At 37.9% G+C, this 15976-nt stretch overlaps 1 protein-coding gene across 1 annotated transcript in view; it reads left to right on the forward strand.

The window, feature by feature from the left end:
* The window catches only part of LOC107549180 (semaphorin-5A-like), a 163031-nt gene that overhangs the window by 82682 nt on the left and 64373 nt on the right, over positions 1–15976 (forward strand). Inside the window, exons 5-8 of the mRNA XM_016230171.1 lie at positions 9401–9499; positions 13204–13417; positions 14308–14593; positions 15026–15161. Coding sequence (XP_016085657.1) covers positions 9401–9499; positions 13204–13417; positions 14308–14593; positions 15026–15161 — 735 coding nt within the window. The remainder of the gene's footprint in view (positions 1–9400; positions 9500–13203; positions 13418–14307; positions 14594–15025; positions 15162–15976) is intronic.

A 15976-nucleotide genomic window follows, 5' to 3' on the forward strand; every position in this document is an offset into this window, starting at 1 on the left:
TGTCATTGACAGAGGTACATGAGGAAGAGCAGCACTATTGTTCAGTCTTTATGGTCCCAGTCTACACAGAGTCCACCTTGCTCAGCCGATTTTCCTCTGTCAAGTCTGCTCTCCCTTGAGCATTTTGCATATTGTACAGTAGCAGTACTCCTAGAGCCACTGATTAATTGCCTGAATAAATGCATTGTAGTCACTTCATTGTATTTCAAGCTTGACAAATGAATGCCGGAGCCTGTTTCCCTAGTATGCCTCTATTCAGCCGTTTGGCGAGAGTAAATTTAAATCAGTGGTTAATATGCAACAGAGCAATTGGCATCTTTATTCATGATGCATATGTATAAGTTTAATGCTGTGTCATTAAATAATTCAATATTTAACTCTAAGTGAACTGGATGAAATCTGGCTGCTCAGAATAGTCTGGTTTTCTTTTGGCAGGCTCAAAGGAAATGAGCGGAGGCACTGTGAGGTGGCTTCTTATCCGAGTGGCTTGTTGACCAATCGTCTCAGTTTAAACCTGTATGCCCTCTGCACCACAGCTATAGCCCGCTGTGTCAATTCAGCACACATGCACTCATAATGCTGTGCCGCTCACTTACTCTCGATTGAATGCAGCAGAAAAGCTTCTCAGCTCATGGCAGCTGTCTCGTTTCAAACGTACCAGCCCGGAACTGCCATTTACATTCACTCCCGCAGAAAATATGGTAATCATTGTGATTTAAACCGGTGTTTAGCCGTTTGCTCTAAGGGGATATGCCAACGAGCGCAATTCAACTCTCCTCTGTACTTACACACATGCACCAGTGCGTTTGGTTCATCAAAAATAGAGCCATTACTGTGATCAATGATTTTATCATGTCAGCTGGTTGCGTGGTGATTTTCTTCAGCCGTGACTTTTGTTCTGTCTATCTTGTTTATGTTTTATTCAGTGGCACCAGAATTGGGAGTGACGTTGTGAACTCATGAATATTAATTAGCACATATTGATATTGCTAGGTAATATTTTTAAAGGTAATAGACCATTTAAGTCACATTATTTGATTAATATTCACAAATTAAACCCTCACTTTGGTACTATTCATTAACTGATATTCTATGCAAATGTGCGTGAATTGCATGTCATTGTAGAACGCTGTTTTGTGAATATCAAGCCAGTTTTATGTTTACTCTGATATTTTAACCTTTATATATTATTTATTGAAATGTCAGCCATTTAAAAATCAAGGCACAATTTTGAATTAGAATTAATAAAATAAAACATGAAAATAATGAAAACATTTTATGAAAATAAATAAAACATCAAGTGACCCAAATAAATAAATAAATGTTTGAAATTTTATCAGATATTTAGGTCAGATCTTTTTATTGCCTTTCAAACATTATTTAATTCTGAGATGTCAAAACTGAAATGTAAACCATTTAAATGAAGATGCATTAATATGATAAATTGAATCTAAAAAATAAATAAAAATAAACAAAACTTAAAAATCATTTGGGTTGTTAATTGACTGAAATTTCTCAAACATCATAATAATAAAAATAAAATACATACATATAATTTTTTTTTTAAAGAAAATTCATTAATCTTTTCTTGACATAAATGTGATTTTGGACTTTACAGTGGGTTTTTAGAATAGCGTTCTTTGAGTAAAATAGCATCTGTGATTAACTTTACTTGAAAAACATGTGCAGAGAATTACATTAATTACACACTTTCATACCTCAAACATGAATTTCTAAAACAGTTGTGTGCTTTTCTAACAAGTTGCCACATAAGGGACCTGCTAGTAAGTACACAACTGATTCAAACACACAAATCAGGCAACCAACTGGACCTTATTTACACACGACACTGCTCCATTGATCATGTACTAGTTACTCCACTGCACACCTCGGATCACTTCCTCCTCACTCTTAACCTCAACATGGTTCCTGACACAACACATACCCCTCCACATGTCATTTTTCGACGTAACTTATACTTTCTGCTCCACTCTTTCATCTTGTTTAGACACTGTCTGCCCCTTGGCTGTCTGATGTTCTCCGTGAGCATCGTTCTAAGCTCAGGGCTGCTGAAAGGGTGTGGCGCAAATCAAAAAATACTACTGACCTTAATGTGTATCAGTCACTCCTCTCTTCCTTCTCTGCTAATGTCTCCACTGCTAAAAGGACATACTATCATAACAAAATTAACAATTTGTCTAACTCTCGCATGCTCTTTAAAAAATTTTCCTCTCTACTTTGTCCACCTCCTCCCCCTCCTTCATCAATTCTAACAGCTGACGACTTTGCCACGTTCTTCATTAATAAAATTAAAACCATCAGTGCACAATTTTCCACACCACAATCTGTCAAGCACATCTTACCAGCAAACATACACTCGTGCACATCCTTCTCTTCACTCTCTGAGGCAGAAGTTTCCAAACTCCTTTCTAATCATCCTACTACTTGTCCGCTTGATCCTATTCCATCTCATCTCCTTCAAGCCATTTCTCCTGCAGTTGTACTGGATCTGTCCACTGATTTTGACATGGTTAACCACCAGATCCTCCTGTCAACCTTATTGGCAAAGGGCATCTCAGGAACCACACTCCAGTGGTTTGAGTCTTATCTCTCAGATAGGTCCTTCAAGATATCTTGGAGAGGTGAGGTGTCAAAGTCACAACATCAAACTCATCAGGGCTCAGTACTTGGACCACTTCTCTTCTCTGTCTTCATGACATCACTAGTGTGACGAGAGGGGCGAGGCCGAGAGCCGTGGGAACGGAGCGAGGCCGGTGGAGTAAATGCTAATGCACGACACCTGTGCCACTCACCGGTCTCGAGTCCCACGGAGGAGCTCCGGAAGGATAAAAGGAGGAGTGACGACAGTGTTGGACGAGAGAGGATCAGGCCTGGACTTTATTTTGTGTTTTGGTTCTGTTTGTGCGCGACAGCCGTCCGCGAGGGGCTATCGCGCTATTTTGTGTTTATTTTATTATTAAAGTTTTCTTTGAACGTTCGCCGGTTCCCGCCTCCTTCTTCCCGTGACTACGAACGTTGTTACAACTAGGTTCTGTCATTCAGAAACATGGCTTTTCATATCACTGCTATGCTGATGACACTCAACTCTACCTCTCATTCCATCCTGCTGATCCGACGATAGCTGCACGCATCTCAGTTTGTCTAACAGACATTTCTTGCTGGATGAAGAACCATCACCTTCAACTCAACCTTGCCAAGACAGAACTGCTTGTGGTTCCATCAAACTCATCGTTTCATCACAATTTCACCATCCAGTTGGGCACATCAACTATAACTGCTTCAAAAACAGCCAGAAACCTTGGAGGTATGATTGATGATCAGCTGACTTTCTCAGACCACATTGCTAAAACTGCCCGGTCCTGCAGATTTGCTTTATTCAACATCAAGAAGATCAGGCCCTTTCTTTCAGAACATGCTTCACAACTCCTTGTTCAAGCTCTTGTTCTGTCCAGGCTGGACTATTGCAATGCTCTCTTGGCAGGCCTTCCAGCCAGTTCTATCAAACCTTTACAATTAATCCAGAACATGGCAGCAAGATTAATTTTTAACGAGCTGAAAAGAATGCACATCACACCTCTGTTTATCAATTTGCACTGGCTACCAATAGCTGCTCGCATAAAATTCAAGGCATTAATGTTTGCCTACAAAACCACCACTGGCTCTGCACCCCTTTACTTAAATTCATTACTTCAGACTCATGTACCCTCTAGAAGCTTGCGTTCTGCAAGTGAACGGCGCTTTATTGTGACATCCCAAAGAAGCACAAAATCACTTTCACAGACTTTTATATTAAATGTTCCCTCCTGGTGGAATGACCTGCCCAACTCAGTCCGAGCAGCTGAGTCCTTAGCCATCTTCAAGAATCGGCTAAAAACACATCTCTTCCATCTTTATTTGACCCTCTATCTCTAGCACTCTCTATTCTAATTCTATTCTTTATAAAATAAAAAAACTTGCCCCTTTTAGACTTGCACTCTATTTATTTACTAACTGCTGATTTTCTTTAAAAAAATAATAATACTTGCTTCTCTAATCTTTTTGTATTCTATCTGTTTTCTTTTTATTTATTATACAAATAACAAAAGCAAAAAAGGCCTCTAACACTAGCTTACTATATATTTTTTCTATTCTATCTGTTTTCTTTTTATTTATTATATGATTTAAAAAAAACTTGAGCTGCATTACTGCATTAAACTAACTGAGACTTATTATAGCACTTGTATATCATTGCTCTTTTGTTGATTTTGATTGCTTCCATTGTCCTCATTTGTAAGTCGCTTTGGATAAAGCGTCTGCTAAATGTAAATGTAAATGTTTGAGGATAGACTGTGCACAATTAGACTTATCCTTGATTTCATATTTTCTAAAGCGCAGGAGTTCATGAAAAGTGTTATTAACAGCATTTAGCTGTGATATTGACTTTAACACATTATATAATTACTTTGCCTTTTATAAGCAATATAAAGCTGAAGCAAAAGAGACAGATTGTCATTCATGTATTTCATTAACCTCTCTTACTCACTGTCACTAAAACAATTACATGCACTGATCAACAGAACACTTGTGCTAATTTCTGAGGGCGGCTGTTTCAATTGCTTCCAGTTACTCAGCTATTTAAATTCATGAAATAATGAACATGTGAGCTCCCCTTCAGTGCTCTATATACTGTAACTCAATCAGATGTCTGATTAACAAGGGACTAGGCCTGGACTGTGGTCTTTTATGCCAATTACAGTCTGATAATGGCTACTTAGCAACGTACTCTAATAAATACTGCTGGGATGTTTTCCCATTTACATATATAATGAGTGGAGATGTATTGGGTTTTGGTAAAACATCACTTTTGGCTAAGATTTCTGTAATAGATGAGGTTTCAAACTCATGTACTAGCCACAGTTGCAGGGCAGGCTGAGATCACCTTAAATCTCCACACTTCAGTGCATCGCAATTATGAAAATGCACGATTAATCCAATTGAGCAAGATGCTATACTTTGTCATCTGTTGACTGTCGCCTGACGTGCTGCTTGTTGAAATGAGCAGAATTCACTGAATACCCAAAGCGTGCCTGTGGTTGCATTCTTCGGCTCAGATAATACAAGCATGCACAACAGAAATGCTTACAGTCATTTATGCATGATTTGTTTTGTCTTGGTAATGTAAATTCCAGCCAGAACTCAACCCACACAGTGCTGACTGGGTCACTCTGGCCCACCTGTTCCTGACAATGACCTCTCAGTTCTGGGGTTTGCACCGGACGATCTGGAACAATAGAGCAAGTCTACCATGCAGGAGCGGTGAAACTGTAAAGATTAGAGTGTGCTTAAATAACTGCAGATGTTCTGTGCTTTGCTGTTTATGGTGAAAGTAATGTATTTAACCAACTGTGTAGCCTCCATAAAGAAAACCTCACAAAAGCTGAAAGGCAATCTGTTGAAAACAAAAGCTGAATTTAGGCAACGTAACAGACAAAACTAAAATGTTTCTAAAATGTAAGTTACTTATTTCTTATTGAATTGTTATAATAACAAAATCACAATCGATTGTGTGTTATAGTCGTCATGATTCATTTCAGAAAACACCTGTTGTTTGCGAGATGTAACTTAAACTGAAGTAATAAATACCAGTTGACGTAAATGGAGCATATATTTTCTGAAATAACTATTTTATGCTGTGTTGGTGTCTACCTGCCTCTTTCCCATTATTCACTTTTGAAAAATGGCTTGTGTAAAAATATCACAGAGTGCAAATAACATTCAAGTTGTTAATGGCCAAGTTCAAGTTGGCTAATGGTTACGTTCAGCATTATTACATCATTAAATAGCTCTACTGATGAATGATGTCAACTACCGAATGACATTGTTTAGACTATCCTGGAAATGCATAATGCAATTTTCCAAAGTGAAATTTAACCTAATTTGTCAAGGTAATGGTTTTAGTAATTACATTTAATTCACGTTTTATGCCATTTTTGCTGAGCTAAAGACAACAAGCAGCATAACTGTTTTCATCATTGATAATCACTGATAATCAAATGTTTCTTGAGCACCAAATCATTGAGAAAAAAAAGTTTAAAATATATTTAATTTTGACCATTACAGACAAGCAAATTTATGGACCAAGAACACTTCACTTCCCAGAATTCCTTTATCTGCCATACTTCCTGTTATTTTAATTAAACTTCCTGTTCCAGAACAGTTTAATTCAGATTTAACCCGTGAATTGAAAAGGAACCAATTTTTAAATTCTGAATTTTGCCTAAACCTACTGCATAAACATCTGCTATTTTGACTTTTTTAAACAAAACACTTTTTATATCCATAATAGTACTTATGTATTGTTGAAATAACGTCCAATACTGTTCCTAACAGAAACCACTAAAGCAGCATCCTGTTGCTATAGCAACAACCTCAAATGCACACCATTTGGTGTCACATGGAAATATATGAGCTAACAAACTAGTAATCTGACCTTTATGGTTACTGAAACATTGTAATATGTTTCAGACCTACCTTTTGTTTTGACTTCCTTTGGTGGGGGAGGAGAGGGGTGAATTCAAACCCCCAAACCCCACTGTAATTTGCACCCTGAATGAATCTTGTTTTAAATATTACCTTACATAAGAAAGCAATCACCCTCCTAATATAGCTAACCCATTATTTATGACATCGCTCTTGCTCAGGCATTCCCATGTCTCTTCCACTTTGCTATGGAGCCGTTTCCATGGCACTTCAGCACTGACTCCCTTGTGTTTTTGAAGGCTGACTGAATCAAAACAGATTTGTACTACAAAATGTTTCTGAAATCTCCTTAATATTTCACTCCAGCTCAGTCAAACATGATACGGAGGATCCACCTTTGCTTTATAGTATGTTGAGCCATTTTAAGTCATATGGGAGCTGTATAGGGACTGTGTTTGGGATTGGCGGTCATCCTTCCAGCCTGGGCCGAACCCCAAGGTGTACTTCTAGTGGCTCTAGTGCGGGTTCAGCCTGTGCAAACAGCCCCACAAGTGTTTTTTTTTTTTTATTCGCTTGTGAAATGTGTTCTGAAGCCCATTATAAGATAGATCACTCTGAGCAACATGTGACTGTAATTCAGAATTGCAGGAGGTGGCTGTCGTAACTTGCTTGCAATTGTGGAGTCTTGCTGTATCGACTGCACATGTGGTAGCTCAAAATATCTCTAAAGTAATAGTTCATGCCCCCCAAAAAAGACAATTTTGTTCCAAAAATGTGCCAGACTTTATGTGGAACACAGAAGGATGCATTTTGAATGACGTGCTGGTTGCTCTTTTCCATGCAATTAGATTGAAGATTTTCAAGCTTCAAAAGGTACACAAAAACACCATAAACATATCCTAAAATGCTGTATTCTAAATGTTTTGAAGTCATATGATATATTTTTGTGAAGAACAGACCAAAGATCACTCAGTTGAATCAGTCACTTAATTGAAAAGCTCTGCATGAAGTTTGAACTTCTCTCATGATTTCACAAATCTATCATATGGCTTCTGAAGATTTGAAATGTAGCATGCAATTTGTATGGACCACTTTTATGATACTTTATGAAGCTTGAAAACCTTAGTCCTCAAAAGAGTGACCAGTACGATTTTCAAAATCCTCCTTTTGTGTTCCAAAGAAGAAAAAAGTCACGAGTTTGTAACAATGTGAGAACAGAATTTCCTTTTTTTTTTTTTTTTAAAGTGAGCCAGGAATGGCTCAATTATGACTTCATCACGTTTTGGTTGTTTTACACATCACAAAGCAATATGAAAAGGTTTTTTTTTTCTTTTACAAAACATTATATTTAATTGAATTTCATGAGTAATTGTGTCTTTCAACCGCTGCATCTGGTTTCCTTGAGTCTGTTGTTTCAAGAACAAAGGAAAGTGTTTGATGGAGTGAATCGTGTTCTGTCGACTTTTTGTTTATAATGCAAACAGTGCAAAGCAGCCACTATATTACACAATGGAGTGTAGCCGTCTGTCAGGGGTTTTCATAAACATGTCACATCATAATGTGGTAGGCATATTAAATCTCAGTTTATTTACGCATACAGCAAAGCACTGCCCCCCAGCCAAATTACATTAGTAAATGTAAATCATCCTTTTCTTTTCAGGACTCCGCTTAGTGCAGGGAAATGAACAGCTTCACGAGTTAACAACCATTATGATGAACAAATAAAGTTGACCCCCTCAAGCACTGCCTTGAAACACCTTTAAATCAACAGAGGGCGAGACGGAGCGACAGGGTTTCAAGTACTTGAGACAAGCATGATTTACTGGCTCCTAAATTCTCAACAAGCCTTGTAAAAACACACTGAACTGAAGCAGTACAGTTCAAGAAGTCCTGCAGCTGGTCTAAAATAGCAGAAAATCTGATTGGAAGACAAATGTAACCTAGCTTCTGTACTATAAAGGCTTCGTATTTCTGGAAGTTGACCAAAGTCCTTTAAGGGAGGGAGTTCATGCAGTGACCATTTTAGAAACACCACAGACAGCTATTTTTGCTAATGTAGCCTTTACCTAATTTAGTGGAGAAAGACAGAAATATTCAAAACTCATTGTCAAAATTACATTTAGGAACATTTCATGTTAAAACATTATTCAAATCAAACAATAATGGACTCATAAATTTGGGCTTAAGTTGCGATGAAGCAGAAGTAGTGACAAACCTTTTCTTTTGTATAGTCAGTGTCATTTCACTTTATTTGTAGAGCACAATTAAAACAACAGCTGTTGGCCAATGTACTGTACAAAATATAGGTTAAAAGGGACATCGGATGCAAAATTCACTTTTACGTGATGTTTGCACTATGCAAACACGTACATCTGAATGTAACAGATTATAAAACAAAAAAAAGTCAGAATTTAAACAGAAGATTAGAAAAGTCCAGCATATATTATCAGAGAGAAGCCAGTTATTTCACTGGAAGATTGGTGTCATTCTGATTTTTTTATTTTTTTTTATTGATACACATGGATGAATTGTTGACAATAAGATCAATAACATCCATTTGGAGAATATATATAGGGTGAATTTTCATGTTAACAACTTATTATGAATATGATTTCACTCATTTTTTGCAAAATTTCTACACTTTGGTAAAATAGTCAATGCTAACAGAAATTTTTTTTTGTTTTGAAACAATTAAATTTTTTCTATTTAAACATTTTCCATTTTACAGGCTCGTCTTGTGAATGAAGGTTTTAAAATAAACAAACTTTTGACTTTTTTAACAAAAAGGTGGGACTTCTATTCATTGTGTGTTATGATTTTGCCCACACATTTTTCTGAGTTGGCTCAATTTTGCATTTGTGATGCTAATAGTCAACATTTTTGCTACTGCTTACACATCTTCCCTTATGTCTTTTCACAGGAGGAGTGCCAGAATTACATCCGTGTTCTACTCATCAACGGCGACAGGCTGTTTACATGTGGAACTAATGCATTCACTCCAATTTGCACCAATCGCACGGTAACGTAAACGGACCAATGCACTTAATGTAATGCAGTGGCTTCCTGACCTAATGTTTTGCTAGCTTTGTCCCAAGTTCTCTCTCCCACATTGACCTCCTTTGACATTTTCATCGCTGCGTGGGTTGTGTAGCATAGCATGTGGTATTTCAGCCAAAGTCTGTGGCTTATTTCAATAAAAGTTTTGTTCGTGCTTCACCTCAGAAGAAGCTTTCTTTAGATCTTGACAAAAACAACAACAATAACAACCAAGGCCTTTTTTTCTAATAAAGTGGGAACTTGTAGTATCTCTAAGTCTCTTGTCCTTTGCGGAAAGTTCACACTTGTTATGCAGGTATTGTGCGAGTGTTTGCACTTTATCTTTGACAATTTTTTCCAAAGCATGGGTTGGAGCATAGTTGCAACTTATCACAATAAATGCCACTCAGTGCGGCTGATTGAAAGATCAGCATCTCCGCCAAGCACATTTACTGACATCCCCCATTATTCCCCCTCACATCTCCTAGTTTTCATTCATGCATGTAAGTCTCTTGTGCTCGAATCCCTGAATTTGAATGACTGGATTACTCTTCTATCCTTTCCTCAAACCTGATAATGATGATGACAGTCGATTCGCATACGATGACAATCATCTCCTCGGTGGCTCTTTGAAGAATGGCAGGAATTATTTACTCAAAGCTAAATTACCCCAAGGATTTACCATCATAAGTACCTTGTGCCAGCAGGAAAGGACTTAGTGCAGCCAGGAAGGCACAAGCGAAAACTCTCTGTCATGTCCTTGTAACGCCGCCTGTAAAGCTGCATCTTTATACAAGCGGCTATCGAGGTTGTAGTGCCGCTCAAACACAGCTGCCGGTCTCCTGAAGAGGCGTCTTTCAACCCTCTCCATTAATGTGCATTATGGGTAGCATGTCCATATCTACGAAGGCTTCCGAGTGCTATTTGTCAGAAGGTGTTCCATCAATAAATGCCTTTCATCTTTCTTCGTGCCCAAGAAAAGGCACATCCATTCAGGCGTTGACTCGGGGAGAAGTATCTCCCTGGCACCAATGCTTCAAAAGACTGCTTCGCCTTGCCAAACATGCAAATTCGCCTGACTTTATTGCCAGCTAAATGGGCTCCGGAGTCCTGAAGGAAGCCGAGACACTTCCAGCCATTCGCGGAGGTTTTCTTCGAGCCAACATCAAGGATAATCCCCCTTTACATTGATTACACAGGGCAAGTGTTGTGGCCGTCAGCTGCATGTAAGATAAAAGCATTCAAGTGAGGCCACACAGGATCTAATCCGCCTTCGGGACAGACCGATAGGGTTGAGCACAATGCAGTATGTCAGATTTCCTGGTGCAAAAATGAGCTAGTCACTGAAGGCATGACATTTCGAGCTGCATAGATAAATGTACTGCTGCTTGAGATGTATTGCTCAATTCGAATACCGTTCACTTATAATTTTTTGAGTAACAGATACCAGATGCATATGGAAGGTAGGAGCATCATTATAACAGAAGCTTTAACTGGATTTTTCAAACGTGCTTTTGATGGGAATTTTTATCACATTTCTAAATATGATGAACATGATTTGGCTGTGCTCTCAAAGGAAACCGTACTAACAGCTCTTCAAATCCTCTCCCTTGTGAACAATAATAATTTTCTTCATTGTTTTCCATTATAAATGTATAAAAAAAATTTCATCAAGATACATTTATTTGACTAGGGAAATTTATTAGATTCTTAGATGTGTAGTAGTAATTAATTTACTTTCTTAAATAAATATCAAAATTAAGTTTATGCTGTAAGCAAGAAAAAATAATCAGCGAGTTGGGTAAGAAAAATAATATATATTTAATTTATATTTAATATTATTTATATTTAATTTTTTATATTTTAATTTAAAGGGAAAATACATTTTCCCTTTAAATTAAGTTATTTTTTTCTTAACCCAATGACCCATATATATATATATATATTTAAGCTCAAACTTTTTGAGTTTAAATCTTAAATTTTAAACAAGACTTAATATCTTAAGCAATTTTGTTTCTCAAGTAAATGTATCTCATTGTTTGTTTTTGCTGTGTAAATGTAAGGAATGTTTAGATATTTCAAAAATACTGAAAAAAAATACAGAGAAAGAAAATAAAATATTTTTTTTGCAGTGATAACAGAAGCGGTCCTTTAAATCAGTGGTTCTTTACATTTTTCACTTCAAGGCCCCATTTTGTTCACAACAATTTCCCAAGGCCTCATTACTTTTCCAGTTGTACGTGATTTACTGGATAAGGATTTACTCACAATTTATATATATATATATATATATATATATATATTCATTATAAACATACCTATGGCGTTTTAAGATCTTAGCTTAGACTTTTCCAGGTCCACAAATCACACTTTTAAAATGAGGCTTTCTCATATATCCAGGTTTTCCAAGAAGCGGCAATCCTGTTTTTTCAAAGACAAAAAACAGTTGTTATGGGGGTGATTAAAAAATATATTAATTTTTAGTTGTTGTATCTTGTTTTTATGCTTGTTTTGTCTTATTGTTTATCATTTTAAGGCCCTCTTGGAAGTTTGCCGAGGTTGAGCCTGGTTGAGAACCACTGCTTTAAACCGATGTGGTTCACTAATGGCATCTCCAGTTTTTCAGATAGAGAATTTTCTGAATGTCTCCATTTGCCCACTTGAAGGAACAGAAATCGGTTAAAAAAACTTGGACCAGCACGAAAAGTCATACTTGCTTCCTGTGGTGGCATATTCCTTGTGCTTATTGTATACAAATGGAAATTACCTCCCTGTCATGGTAACTTCCCATTGCTGGCTAAATGTCATGCTAAGCAAGAATCAAGGCTTTGCCGTACTGCACATGAGGACAGAACGGGTGTGTTGCGAATGATTAGCATTTAGCTATTGCAGCCGCCACTAGGCGTGACAACCAAGTAATGAGATAAACATTTTTGCCATCTCACAAAATAGCACACGACACAGCTGGTAGTAGGCCGAGCGTTTTCGCAGTAATAAATTATTCGAATGGTGAAATCATCAGGGCCTCGCGTAAACAAAATTAGAACATCTTCGAGATTTCCGTCCGTGGAAATGTTTGGACGTATTGGCTTTGTTTAGACTCAAAACAAACTAATACTACATTCAATTATTTTAGATCTGGCTAGATTTTTTTTTTGTGTGTTCAGTTTGTATTTAATAAGATATTTACTAGCCTTTCAGGTATAAGAATTCCAGGGTGTCTGAATTCAGTCTCTCTTTCTCTGCACAGCTAACTAACCTGACCGAGGTCCATGATCAAATCAGTGGGATGGCACGGTGCCCCTATAACCCTCTGCATAATTCCACTGCCCTCATCACTTCCAGCGGGGAGCTATATGCCGCCACAGCATTGCCATCTCACAAAATAGCACACGACACAGCTGGTAGTAGGCCGAGCGTTTTCGCAGTAATAAATGATTCGAATGGTGAAATCATCAGGGCCTCGCGTAAACAAAATTAGAACATCTTCGAGATTTCCGTCCGTGGAAATGTTTGGACGTATTGGCTTTGTTTAGACTCAAAACAAACTAATACTACATTCAATTATTTTAGATCTGGCTAGATTTTTTTTTTGTGTGTTCAGTTTGTATTTAATAAGATATTTACTAGCCTTTCAGGTATAAGAATTCCAGGGTGTCTGAATTCAGTCTCTCTTTCTCTGCACAGCTAACTAACCTGACCGAGGTCCATGATCAAATCAGTGGGATGGCACGGTGCCCCTATAACCCTCTGCATAATTCCACTGCCCTCATCACTTCCAGCGGGGAGCTATATGCCGCCACAGCTATGGACTTTTCCGGCAGGGACCCAGCAATCTACCGCAGCCTAGGAGGACTTCCACCTCTGCGTACTGCTCAATACAACTCCAAATGGCTCAATGGTATTGAATGAAAGATATTTAATTCAATTATGACAATACAAAAAACTAAAGCCTTTATGTGCAATGAAGTAATAGGTGAGTAAATGAAAAATTTAATTTTTAGGTGAACTATACCTTTAAAAAACAACTTCACTAATTGTGGTTTTTGACTGAGGCTGTCAGTGTCTAACTTTCATGTTCCACAGTAGAGGTTTTGAACAACAAAAGTTGTTGTTGTTGGGTTTTTTTTTGGGGGGGGGGTGTTTGTGAGGTGAAATGTTCAGCTAAGTAACACATCTGTTTCGAAGAACTCTGATTGTTTAATTAGTACAGTTGTTCTGAACTAGTGGTTCACAGCACAAAAATAGACTGCAGGTTTGTTCTGATGAGGTTTCAAACATCTGCAAAACAATACCAATTGCAAAAAAATTAAGTGTAAAGTGTTCGACAAACCTAAACATCAACGTCCAAATTGAAAAAAACTGCCTGAGCTGATGGGTTTAAAAAGTATTATCAGAAAATCTTGTCAGAGAAGAATTTTACCCGATTTGCATTTACATTACATTAACTTCTTCCAATTTATTTTTTCCTCCTTCATGTTGTGCAAATGTGCAAAGCTCCTCACCACAAAAGAAAATTAATTCTCTGTCAATCCCAACCACCTCTTCACTATGAATCTTACGAAGTTGGCCATGACGGTTGCTCTTTTTGCCTTTGAGAGGCTTGTGCGTTCATCTGTTTTGAATGGAGAACGTCTCTTACCGTAACCTTTCTCTTCTCCCATGACAAATTAATTTGTCCATTACCTAAGCATAAGATTGATAAATGCATCTCGATAGGCCAGCGGTTCTGCTCCATGTGCAATCTGTTATTAATCACTGTCATCCTGTCCCCCTTTCTGTCAAACTCAGAGCCCAACTTCGTTTCCTCCTATGACATCGGCAACTTCACCTACTTCTTCTTCCGTGAGAATGCCGTGGAGCATGACTGCGGCAGGACGGTGTTCTCTCGTGCCGCCCGCGTCTGCAAGAATGACATCGGGGGCCGTTTTCTGCTGGAAGACACCTGGACCACCTTTATGAAGGCCAGGCTTAATTGCTCACGGCCGGGTGAGATTCCATTCAACTACAACGAGCTGCAGGGAACCTTTTTCCTGCCTGAACTCGAGCTTCTCTATGGGATTTTCACCACTAATGTGTGAGTAAACACCTTTTGAACACAACACACAGTTTTAAGATATCCACTGTTATGTTCAAGGTTTCAAACCACAGAAGTCAGCTTATGACCCATTATTTTCAGCAGGACTTCACTTTTGTGGTCTGTGTTGTCAGCAGAAGCCTGTAATTAATTGCATGGGGTTTTTGTGTGTGTGTGTGTGGAGACACTATGATTTTAACACTATACCTTTGCCTTTTTAGTTTTTTTCCCCCTTATTTTGCTTACCTGCTGTTATCTCTCTGGTAGTGTGTGATCTGTATCACAGTCAGCAATGGACAGATCCATTTTTCACATTATGATCCACTATGATTTTATGATTGTCAGTAAAAAAAAAAGTGTTGTGTGTGTGTGTGTGTGTGTGTGTGTGTGTGTGTGTGTGTGCTGACTGCCTACTTCTGACTCTGTTCTCAGCAACAGCATTGCCGCATCAGCAGTCTGCGCCTTCAATCTGAGCGCTATTACCCAAGTGTTCAGTGGGCCTTACAAGTACCAGGAGAACTCCCGCTCCGCTTGGCTGCCCTACCCCAATCCCAACCCTGACTTTCAGGTAAGCTCCCAGAAAATGACAGCCACTTTTACGGACAGTATGCATTCGCTCCATCTGCTTTACAAGTTAAGTGGCACTTTCCACAAATAGGTTACAGAATAGGGCCTGAAACTCTCAAATGGTCCGTGAAAGGAAGTGCTTAACATTCAGAGAATGTTGATCATCATCCTCTTCATCAAGAAGTAATTCTGAATATTCTTAATTCTGAGTTTTATTTTCTATTATTTGTTGAGGTTTGGAAAATTTCGTCCCTGTTTGATAAAAAAAATATATATATATTTACATATACATATACATATATATATATATATGAGAGCAAAGACATTTATAACGTCACAAAAGATTTCTATTTCAAAACAAATGCTGTTCTTTTGAACTTTCTATTTATCAAATAATCCTGAATATATATATATATATATATATATATAACGGTATTTGTGAAGAGTGCCAGGTCTCTTTCTGTTGGCAGCACTCCAGCGGTAAACAACCAAAAAAATAATTGACTTTCTCACCTCAACTACCACCTATGTGTGCCCAATTAAAATGAGATGGGGACTGATGTTTTTGGTTTTATTGCCTCATGTTTTTGCCTGATTGTTCTCCGGAAAAAAAAGAATATGTGAAGTGAATTTTTATTTTTCTGAACACTGTCCAATTATCCAAAACCCACAAACACCCAAGTCTGATATTGTTGATGATAGAGGGGAGATGGATCGGGCCACGGTTCCTCAAGCCTTTCTCATGGTCCTTAATTTGCCTCCATTTCCATGTCTTTGTAATGCTCATGAATTCATTAATAAAGTTGCCAGCTTATA

The sequence above is a fragment of the Sinocyclocheilus grahami genome, unplaced genomic scaffold (assembly GCF_001515645.1).
Source record: "Sinocyclocheilus grahami isolate Dianchi unplaced genomic scaffold, SAMN03320097.WGS_v1.1 scaffold365.1, whole genome shotgun sequence".
NCBI lineage: Eukaryota > Metazoa > Chordata > Actinopteri > Cypriniformes > Cyprinidae > Sinocyclocheilus > Sinocyclocheilus grahami.